Here is a 12,037-nt window from a genome sequence, read left to right on the forward strand (position 1 = left end):
ATTCAAAAAGGTGAAAAGTTCATGCAGATAGATAACTTGAAGGTCACAATTTTACTATAGTGTTATTGACCACAAAACCAAATGAAAAGGGTCATACAAAAGTTTGAAAAGATACAGGTGTTACTTAGAATAGTATCTAGTATAATCTGTAACCTTTATGATTGGATGTAGGCAGCTTACCTGACATACCTACATACAAACTCAAAAACTAGACAAGCAGTTGGAGAATCTAAAGACAAAATTAAACAAAGTACAGGAAACTTCGCGGCATCCGGCACCAACGGGACCGGCGTGATGCCGATCTATGAAAACTTCCGGACAGACCAGCGCTAATGTTGAAGGATACGGAGGTTTTCATCTCCGGATCTGACAACAAACACTGTTGCTTAGCAACAGCTTGTAAACAATTGGCCCGTACCTTGGAAGCATCTCTGTAGCTTAGCAACAGCTTCAGAGAGGCTTTCCAGAGACTAACTGTTTAAAGAAATGCTAGAAGAAAAAAAAACTAACAAATCGGCTGCTGATTTTTGCCGTTAGATCGAGGTTTCTGGACATACAACCTCCGGATAAACCAAAGTTTCCTGTATGTGGTATTCAATGTTTCACATTGATTCACTGCCAATTCTTAGACGTTTCGGTCTCCGAGAAGAAAACTGGAGACTAGCAATTAAAATGAATAATTTTAATGTTAATACAACTATGATACCTGGGTTGATCCAAGGAACAGTTTTGTTACAACAGTAATTCTTTCAAATTAATGGCACTGTATAATTATAGAAAATTTGACTCAGTAATTTTTAACCACATTAAAACTCTAAAATGGAGAATATTGAGCACAAATGATACTCATTTAACATATATGCAATTTCCTGCATTGCTATAATGCATTTTGATTTGACTACTATAGTGCAACTCATCACATGCTACAGGTTAAAATGGCTGATGCAACAGTCAGAAGCATCATTTCTTTTCCAAAATAGTGGAAAGGTTTCTAAGAAATGACAGCAAAGTAAAAGGGCACCCCACACACGTACACAACTGGAATTCATGACCAACGTTTATATAATGGTAGAGCTCAGGAAAAATGTGGTCTCCAAACTCTCCACAAAATAAATGCAGTGGCGACCATTCAATCATGCTTTATTTGAACATTGGAACTGATGTTACACTGCAGACCCAGGCTCTAGCGCCAGCGGTGACTGTCCTTTGCAATTTGAACTTTACCCAAATCCATGGAACGGCCATTTGGTTCAGCATTAAACAGGCATGAGATGCAAGTTATTTGAGTGGAGAAAGGAAAGTAAAGAAATTGTGGCTAGCCACAACACAGCATTGAAGATGGTCATAACATGATCCTCAACCTGGGAGGCTCTAAAGAAGAAAATGGGAATAAAATATATTGGAGAATTTTTAAAATGCAACTAAAATCTTGAGTGCACTTGTGAGCCTGTCTTGCCAGGTAAATACAAGTAGAATACTGATGCACTTTATACTTGGCTTGGGCCTTTTAGTTGCACAGCCTACAAAAATTTTAGTCCAAGTCATGTGTACATCCATTATTGCTTAACACAAAAATGACTTAGAACATCATAAACTAATACTTCTCAAAGTAATTCTCTACAATGTATTTTCAATGCCAGCTGAAAATTATTTGGGGTTGGGGGGGGAAAAGAGAGGGAGGAACAGAGATGGACAGTGGTACAGGACACTGTAGCGCCAATGTGCTTGTGCCATCTAGTGGCAGGATACAGGTTTGTGGTCAGAATTTTCCTTGCGGTAGATTCATTGTATCTCTTGTACCACTAGAGAAAAGGCACTTCTCCACTGGGTACAAAGGAAGGAAACTCAGCAGGCCACTGGGCAATTTCTTGTTAGCCAGTTATAGAGTAGCATCGAGAAGCCTGGGAGCAGGTCTACAGTCTATTCCCAAGAAAGGGACTGATGTGTAAAAGACTGACAAAGAAAGTGAGTAAAATATTATTCACTCCTCATTTTTTAAATGGAGACTACTCAATGTGTTTGCTACATGAGGATTCTTCACACTTTGTAATAAATTCTCCCCAAAAAATCTTAGAAAAATAAATGCCTTCCTGCTCGATTGCCACAGGCAAATTTCAATGACTCACACTTAGTGCGCCTGCATGTCAGAGTAGATCCTTTAAATGCTAGTTTTCATATGCAAAAAGATCTGCATGTGTCTACTATTACCCTGTCCTTTAACAAAATACTTAATACATTACACTTTAAAAAAAAAAAAAACCCTGATAACTTGTTATATACATTACACAATATATACAGAAATAGAAAAGTGTAAAAAGCATTAAATTACTATTAACCAGCAAATTTTCATAAAAGCTCTTGCAAAAATATCTTTTTCTTCAGAAGTGTGGAAAAACCACCAACTGTTACTGGAAACAAACCTAACCAACCCCAACAGCAATTGTTTGGGTGTTTGAAATACAGTTTCATCTTTAAATGTGGCAATTTTTCAATCAGAAAAAATGATATTCAGAAGGTGTTATGAAGAAACCAATACCACGGAGTAGTAGCTGAATGTTATTTACATCTATTTTTATCTGTGTCCTCCATATTTGGAAGACCAGTCAATTCGCCCATGTATTGGATGGATTGGAGGGGGACGTGGCATTAACCCACTGATGCTCTTGCTTGAAGAATTGTATGGTTGACATCCTAATTGTGATCGGTTGGATTTCCAAGATGAATAATCTGTAGAAAAAGGTGAATGTGTAAATTGCTGTACTTTGCAAGAAAAATATTAACAGAAAAGCTTCAAAGAATATCCCTTATAAGTTTCCTTGTATGATAGATATCTTTTAACTAATTCATCAGCCTCTGATGTGATGCGACACTAAAACTACAATTAAGCTTGCAGTATTTCCCACACTAAAGTAAATTTACCTAAACAATATAAAAACTATAGTTCATTGGCAGTATCAGAATTATCTCAAGATGAATATACAAATAAAAGTAAAACTTTACATTACTCAGAACTTAATGGTGCATTGCTATTTGCTTTAAAGGTAGCAAGTAATAGAGCCATACATGTCACCAAGGTCCTAGGTTCAATCCCTGATCTATGCTGAGTCAGTTGATCTCGGTCAAGTGGAGGCAGGTTCCCCTGGGTTAGGGAAGCAATGGAAAAAAAGGTAGCATCCCTACTCCTACTCGCTATCCAATGACTCCTGCTGAAAACGTGTGGACATCAGGCAAGGACCGGAGCAAGCTTGGCCTTGATGCCTTAGAGTCAAATAGCTTACCGACACTGTCTAGGCTGATACATGAAGAACAGTCACTTGGGTGAAGTATTGAAGCACCTGCGAGACCATATCCCCAAGAGAGGAGGGAGAGAGAAAGTGCACAGAAAAAGTTGTGCAAAGAATATTCTATGAAGATTGACTGAAAGGTGCATGTAGTGCAATTGAACAGGTCTTTTATACTTACTAGAATCAGTTTTGGCAACTGGTGCTAATTGCATTCTTTGGCCAGCAGATCCCACTTCTTTCTTAAGAAATGACGATGTGTATCCTCCAGAGGCATCAGTGCTGGTTGCATAACCTGAAAAAAGTCAAAGTATATGTGGTAGCTCCTCATGACAGAAAAAAACCTTAAATTTTTACTTAAGCAAGAACGAAGAACCTAATTTTTCACCATAATAGTTACAGGATTTTTTTCCTAACTTGTACTTTTCAGTGAATTTTGTGTGCATTAAAGTGAAGGACGTTGCTTTGGGATCAGTGCTGGAGTCAAGGACGAGATAAAGTCTACTCCTCTTAATTCATATAATAATAGAAACTTAAAGCACAGAAGGAAGCAATTTGTTCCGTGCTGGCTCCTTGAAAGAACAGTTGTGCTTAGTCCCACATCCCCGCTTTTTGTCCGTAACCCTGCAAATTCCTCACCCTTGGAGTACCTGGCCAACTCTCTTAAAATTATTTATGGAATCAGCTTCCACCGCCTTCTCAGGTAGAGCGTTCCAGATCCCGACAACTCTCAGTGAAAAACATTCTCCTCGTCTCCCCTCTCGATCTTTTGCCAATGATTTAGAATCTATGCCCTCTGGTTATTGACCCACTCGCCAGAGGGAATAGTTTTTCTCTCTCTACTCTATCAAAACCTCTCATCTTGTAAACCTCTATTAGGTCACCTCTTAACCTTCTCTGTTTCCAGAACAGTCCTAACTTTTCCAACCTCTCCTCATAGCCAAAGTCCCTCATCCCTGGTAACATCCTGGTAAACCTCCTCTGTACCCTTTCTAAGGCCTTTACATCTTTCCTGAAGTGTGGTGCCCGGAATTGTCTACAATACTCCAGCTGAGGCCTAACCAGTGATTTATAAAGTTCTAGCATGTTCTCTTTGCTTTTATATTCTATTCCTCTAGTTATAAACCCAAGTAACCCATATTTTTTTTTAAACCACCTCATCAACTTGCCCTGCCACCTATAAGGATTTGTGCATATGGATCCCAAGGTCTCCCTGCTCACCTACCCTTATCAAAATCGTGCCATTTATAGTATAGTGTCTTCCCATATTAGTCCTCTCAAAGTGCATCACTTTACATTTCTCTGGATTGAACTCCATCTGCCATGCTTCTGCTCATTTCACCATCCTGTCCGTCATCCTGAAGTCTACAACTATCCTCATCACTATCTACTACGTTGTCAAGTTACGTATCATCTGCAAGCTTTATAATGCTGCTCCCTACACCAGTCTAGGTTGTTCATAAAAAAAAAATTTCCAAAGAGTAATGGACCCAAAACTGACGCTTCGGAAACACCACTGCAAACCACCTCCCAGTCTGAAAAACACCCATCAACCACTACCCTCTTTTTCCTGTCAGTCAATTCAGCATACATAACATCATGGGCTTCCACCTTCTAAACAAGCCTCCTGTGTGGCACTTTGTCAAATGCCTTCCAAAAGTCCATATACATCTACTGCACTACCTTGGTCAACTGTCTCACCTCACAGAATTCAATCAAGTTAGTCAGAAACGATTTGTCATGAAATGCAATTTTTCTTTTAAGCACTAAATTCCCATGTTGCTGTGTTAATTAAGTTACTTCATTTAAATTATAGAACAATTTATTTTTAAGGCAAAAAACAATTTTGAATCATCAGCTGTAGACATCACCACCAGACTAAAGCCTGGTCTCCTCTGGTTCAGCCTCAGAAGCGCACCCTTACAGTATCGATCATTATTTTCCTATTTACCAAAACCAGTTATCGTTATGACCAGATTGAGACAGCTAATTCTGGGTGATTTAGTGGTGTGGGGTCCCATTACTGGGAACTGGAACCAGATGGACACTTCTCACTCAGTCCACATAGGGCACTTACAACAGACATCCCAACATTCTGAATTTGAACCAGGTCGCAGAGTGACAGGTCACGGGACATTGCAATTATCCACTTTGGTGCCTCTAGGATTCTAGATTTTAACTGACAAATATACTTCACTAAATTTTGTCTCATACAAACTCAGGAGTATGTGGCAGCTTTGAGGCCAATAGTGGGATATAGCTTCCCGGGAGTGGGAAAGAGGCTACATTAAAATATTTACCACAGCAAATCCCAAGATCTGATGGATCCAATTTATTATACACTTTTTAAAAATACCTCAGCCCCTTGACATAGGTTATAAGATGTGGCAAAAGTACACAGTCTCCTCGTAATGTTGATTAATGCAGATTTTGCATGGGTGGGGGGAGGGGGGGTTTAAGAGGTATTGTTCCCATCTAATGCAATCCTCTATTCCCCAATCTAAATAGAGCCAGACCAGGTCATACATTTACCCACCATAAAGGACAACCAGAATAGGAGGTGTTTAAGTCATCATTGTATCAGTGGACTTGCAACCTGAATTATTGCATTATTTTGATTGCCAACTCCAAACATATATATACACACACACACCTTGTATCAGTATAATATAAGTGTCTAATTACAAGCAAAAATTTTAGAAGCAGTAATTCTCAGCTGGCTCACATGAATTAGATTATTGAATCACATTAATGACCATGGTCCAGCATCAACAAGGCTCAAAACACCCGTAACTTTGTGAAGTGAAGATGGAGAATAGGTTGAAAACCAAGCTCAAAGTCAAGATGAGTGTTTTGAAAAGCAGTAGCTGTACTATATTAAAAACTGTGAGTGGTTTCATGATTCTAATGGTATTTCACCTATAGATACAATGTAAACATGTTACACGACCAATTGATTACAACGGGGGTCAAACCTATTGCTATGCGACAGCCACCAAATGAACACAGGAATTGCAACTACAAGCTATCTCTTCGTTCAGCATGATTGAACCACCCCTTCCCAACACACTGACCAAGTCTGCAACCCCATTCTTCTATTGAGAAAGTATTAGGTCCTCCAATCTCGCCATCCCACTGAGCAATTTTAGTGCCCTCAAGCCCTACACCACTGAGCAAAATTTCACCCCCACTTCCCCTGATGCATAAGAATTTGGCTCCTCTATACCCTTCCCCACCCATCTGGCTGCATTTCCGGTTCCAATGCAGCTACTGGCCGTCAATCCCAATAGCTGCAGATACCCCTCAAAGGCTACCCTACCCGGCTTTATTTCTCCTTTCACAGTAAACATCTTCGCCGGACTACATTCCCATCAGATACAATGCTCCCCTCCCCCACCAGCTGTCTTTCCCCTTCCACGATGGCCAGATGTTCAGTGCCTCAATCCCCCTACCCCAATAAAGAACGTGCATTTATATACTGTAGTGCCTTTCACAATGTCCCAAAATGCTTTACAGCCAATCAAGTACTTTTTAAAGAAGTGTAGTCACTGTTGTAATGTAGGAAAGTTTGTGGACAGCAAGGTTCCACAAACAGCACATAGGAAACTCTTGGGTATCCGGCACTGACAGGGTTCCACAAACAGCACATAGGAAACTCTTGGGTATCCGGCACTGACGGGGTTCCACAAACAGCACATAGGAAACTCTTGGGTATCCGGCACTGACGGGGTTTCCACAAACAGCACATAGGAAACTCTTGGGTATCCGGCACTGACGGGGTTCCACAAACAGCATATGGGAAACTCTTGGGTATCCGGCACCGACGGGTTTCCACAAACAGCATATAGGAAACTCTTGGTTATCCGGCACCGACGGGTTTCCACAAACAGCATATAGGAAACTCTTTGGTATCCGGCACTGACAGGTTTCCACAAACAGCATATAGGAAACTCTTTGGTATCCGGCACCGACGGGTTTCCACAAACAGCATATAGGAAACTCTTTGGTATCCGGCACCGACGGGTTATATATAAAATATCTCGATATATAGATAGAGAGAGATGTTGGTGGAGGGATAAATGTTGGCCATGACACCAGTGAGAACTCCCCTGCTCATCTTCCAAACTTGGGTGAAAAAGAAAAACTGCAAAGTTTTTCACTAAATGTTAAGTAAATATACACATGAGCATGATCGGAATTTCCCTTCCTTGGCACGGTCTTCTCACTCCCTTCCTCTCCATTACTCCCTTACCCCAGTGTTATCCAATAGAAAACTAGCCACAGGTGTGGCTATGGTGCACTAATTTTAAGCAGAAACCACCTTGGGGTACACGGACAATACAGGCAAATGTACTTCACACATGTATATTTATTTCATAAACATCGAACACCATTCAGTGAAAGGCTTGGTTGTCTTTCTCTATTAAAGAGTTTGTTGCAGACACAGTACATCTTACTACAGCTTCCAGGTATCTGTCCAGCAGTTGCAAATCGTGCTTTCACTTCATCAGAGTGATTGTTGAGAATGTTGACTTGTACACATGTTAAGCCAATCATGGCAACAGCAATTCTTCACCCTTTCAGGGGATTTTGCCACATTTTCAGCATAGCGATGGTCTCAGCCATGTATGCAGTTTGCAGCATCAGTAGGTCCACCTCCAGTCTATGTCTGTCTAGAGAAAACAGTTCCACTAGGTTCTGAGAGTTCCCAATGTCAAAGCAGAATGGATCTTTCATAAACTAAAAGGACAAACTGATGGTGTTAAAATCAGCAAATCACTGCTCAAATTTTCCCAGCAAATTTTTCTAAAACTCATGCAAATTTAGGAACTGCGCAAAGTGTTGCTCTTCGATTTGCTGAAATTCTAACACATAGCACACAAGGTCACAAACCATCTTTCTTTATCCTTGTATTTTCAGTTCAATTCATTCAGGATGAACTGGTGAGCAAGAACAAATCATACTTCCAAGCTTAATTTTCAATTTGAGTTATCCAGTTTGGCTTTCTCGTCAAGACAATCTCCGAGCAATGTGAAACCTTTCCAACACTTAGCCAGCGCACATTCACGAAGTACATGATTTCTAATAAGGGGCATCAGTCTCTTTTAGTAGCTCAACTGATCATTTTATACATTTAAATTAAAAAAAAATTCATTCTCAGGATGTGGGCATTGCTGGCAAGGCTGGCATTTATTGCCCATCCCTCATTGCCTTTGAGAAGGTGGTAGTGAGCATTCTTGAACTGCTGCAATCCGTGTGGTGAAAGTGCACCCACAATGCTGTTAAGGGAGTTCCAGGATTTTGACTGAGTGACAATGGTGTTCCCATGCACCTGCTGACCTTGTCCTTCTAGCTGGTGGAGGTTGTGGGTGGTGCTGAAGAAGCTTTGGTGAGTTGCTGCAGTGTGTTGGTGGATAGTACACGCTGCAGCCACAGCATGCCGATAGTGAAGGGAGTGAATGTTTAAACCAGTGGATTGGGTGCCGATGAAGCAGGTTGCTTAGTCATAGAAAGTATTGAGTATCTTGAGTGTTGTTGAAGCTGCACCCATTCAAGTAAGTGGAGAATATTTCAGCACACTCTTGACTTGTGCCTTGTAGGTGGTAAAGGGGCTTTGGCGAGTCAAGAGGCGAGCCAAATCGCTGCAGAGTACGCAGTCTCTGACCTGCTGTAGTAGCCACGATATTTATGTGCCTGGACCAGTTTAATTTCTGGTCAATGGTGACATCCGAATGTTGATGGCAGCAGATTCAGTGATGGTAATGCCATTGAATGTCAATGGAAGGTGGTTAGATTCTCTCTTGTTGGAGATGGTCATTGCCCGACGCTTGTGTGGTGTGAATGTTACTTGCCACTTATGTTATCCAGGTCTTGCTGCATGTGGGCATGGGTTGTTCATTGTCCGAGGATTGCGAGTGGAGCTGAACAATCATCAGTGAACAGCCCCAATTCTGACCTTATGATGGAGAGGTGGTCATTGATGAATCAGCTAAAGATAGTTGGGCCGAGGATGCTGCCCTGAGGAACTCCTGCAACAATGTCTTAGGGCTGAGATGATTGGTCTCTTAACAACCACCATCTTCCTTCGTACTTACTTGAATTCGGCATTCCTTTGCATTAGGTAAAATTGACAATATTTAAAGCAGTTTCCATTGCCTCTTTCAATGAATCACCTGCTGCCATCTGAGTGCAAAGGCTAACTTGGTGAATTATACAGTGAAAGGAAACCACTAACTGCTGTGTTTCCAATCTCATTCGGACATTTTATTGAGCAGTGCAATGAAGCCAGAGTTTTGACCAATCATGGTAGATGCAACATCACCAGATTGTCCAGGTTCAGCTTAAATCTTTTTGGTATCAAGTTTTGCGGCAGCCAAAATGTCAGGTCCACATGCCACAGCTCTTCGCTCAGTTCAAAGTTTTGCTGAGCAAATTGCGCCAATAGGCAGTGGCGCAAATGTTGCAGGATTCATCCAGTGCAAGTTAAAATGCAAGAGAATTTTTCAGCTCAGTTTTCAGTTGAGATTTGATGCTACCAGACAGATCCTGTAAACTACGACAAACTGTCTGATGACTTGACTGCAAATCTCGAATTTTCTAGATAAGAGTGTTTGATTTTCAGTTCATAGTTCTCCAGTAAAGTGTCCCCATCACCATAATCTCTTTCACCATCTCTCCATCAGAAAATGGTTTCTTTTCTCATGCGAGAATCCAAGTGACTTTGCAAGTGGCCAAAGCTAAAAGTTCGGAAGACAAGAGAAATTTTTTAAGAACTGTCTGATTGAGAGTTGATTGCAGTAGAGAAATTTCATGCACTCTTTTCTGCAAAATGATTGGTAATTGCCTGTCAAATTCAAAATGCACATATTCAAAATGTTTCTTCAAATTAACCATCTCATTCTCAGCAAACTTCTTAGTACACAATATGCAAAGCGGCTTCTCGTCATTTGCCACAACGGCAAACTGAATTTTCCACTTATCGTGAAATTTTCATCCAATTTTTGCCCAATCTTGACCACTTTTTGACTGGAGGCTCCAATGGTGCAGTCAGTCAGCTCTCCAAAAGAACTATTCACAGAAACTGTTGCTGCTCCCCATTTTAATTTGCAAATGGCTAGATTTGTCACATCTATTCAATCCTTTATTTATTTTTTCTTTCAGAAGTTGTGGCAGACCCGCCCCTGCTCGCCATCCAGAAGGTGGTTAGATGCTGCTTGTCCTTTGCCATGATGTGCCCTGCTGGAGCTGCTCATTATCAGCTAGGCTTGCTCTGTTCTACTGACCTGGAGTAGTTATTTCGATCAGTTGAGCTGACCATGATGGAAGCGCCACTATCCACACAATGTAGCTGGTGTTTCCAGGGTGCTGAAGTGTATCGTTTTCACCCATATTGCACACCATTTTAGCAGATAACCAATACGCAGTAACCAAAGAAGTAAAGCACGTGCAATGATAAAAAAAAATACCTGCCACTCTGCTTTTCATCTTACCATTTTATCAACAAAGACACAAAAGGTAAAATATATTTGCACTTATCACACTTATGAGTATTGAGATCACATATCCAACAATGGTATCTATTAGTCGCTTCTATTTACTCATCAAAAATGCAATTCCCCACAAGTGGCTAACATATTGGATAACACTGCCCTACCCCACCTAGCCCTACCCCTCCTATCTTCCTCCTCCTCCTTCCTACTCTCCCACATTAGTTCAATTATCCCCCACCCTCTAACTATGCTTACCTGAAAATTCAAATTGATCTTGACAACCAGTGTGTAATAACATGAGAAATTCACTATTTGGTTTAAAAAATACCAAATGCATCAGAATTGATGCCTTTTTGATACAAAATCCAATATAAAGGACATAAGTTTTCCTGTACCTATGGCAATAGATATCCTCCCGGAAGAGAAAAAGAAATACAATCCCCCAAGGATGGTCGGTTCCTGTGATTCCCCTCACTGGGTTTCTGATCTTATCAGTGCCAACAGACAGAGGCAACTAACTGCTCCATGGAAAGGGAGGAGCCCTCATCCAGTTTCCAGTGATCAGCCTCAAAAGTGGTATTGTTAGACAGTAGTAGGGTGCTAGATCATGGTCAGCCCTAGAATGGTTTATATCATAGAAGGACAATGTAGAATATGATATCCTCATTCTTACCTTTAGGATAGGGCCATTGCCCATGAAAGGACAAGACATAGATGGTTTGGTTTACTCACAATAATTATTTGGGCATCTCTTAATGATTTATTAGCACCTTACCTAATTGTGATAATTGGCAACCATTTAAAACAGCTTATGCTCTCAAGTTTGTATCCTTGGAAGGGGGCATTACTTGGTACAAGAACATTTGAGAAAGGTGCTTACTTCAATTCTAGCTACTGGAAAGATTAAATGGTCTCACGAGAAGTACATCCTAATTGAAAGTAACTACAAAATATCATGAGTAAGACATGCATCACCTCACTCGACTTAAAAACAAAATGCACCCAATCAATGCTCCCCGAGATGCACCAATCGTGAAGTCCCGCGCAGACCGCTCACCAACTCCTGCCGATGGAAGAGATACCACGTAGCAAATTTAAAGGGACCACGCACAAAAAAAATTAGAGTGAACACTGCTCCCAACGCTCATGCACCATGCAAGTGCAATAGCACAACCCAACACTAACAGGGCTCTTCAGAATTAATTTACAATATGCATGCCACTTTATAAAGCTCACTCATTAACTATAGTATAAATATACACAACT

At 40.8% G+C, this 12,037-nt stretch overlaps 1 protein-coding gene across 5 annotated transcripts in view; it reads right to left on the reverse strand.

Moving 5' to 3' along the window:
- Positions 1-667: 667 nt before the first annotated feature.
- LOC147112323 (serine/threonine-protein kinase ICK-like) overlaps positions 668-12,037 on the reverse strand; it is a 69,925-nt gene continuing 58,555 nt past the window's right edge. For all 5 annotated transcript variants that reach the window (XM_085996463.1, XM_085996462.1, XM_085996464.1 and 2 more), the window contains 2 exons: positions 3,463-3,576; positions 668-2,727 (listed from right to left, as the gene is read on the reverse strand). In XM_085996463.1, the coding sequence (XP_085852589.1) occupies positions 2,573-2,727; positions 3,463-3,576 (269 nt within the window). In that variant the 3' untranslated portion in view covers positions 668-2,572. The remainder of the gene's footprint in view (positions 2,728-3,462; positions 3,577-12,037) is intronic.

Source organism: Somniosus microcephalus, chromosome 9, assembly GCF_052327205.1.
Source record: "Somniosus microcephalus isolate GS21.2 chromosome 9, FLI_Smic_1.0, whole genome shotgun sequence".
NCBI classification, from domain to species: Eukaryota; Metazoa; Chordata; class Chondrichthyes; order Squaliformes; family Somniosidae; genus Somniosus; species Somniosus microcephalus.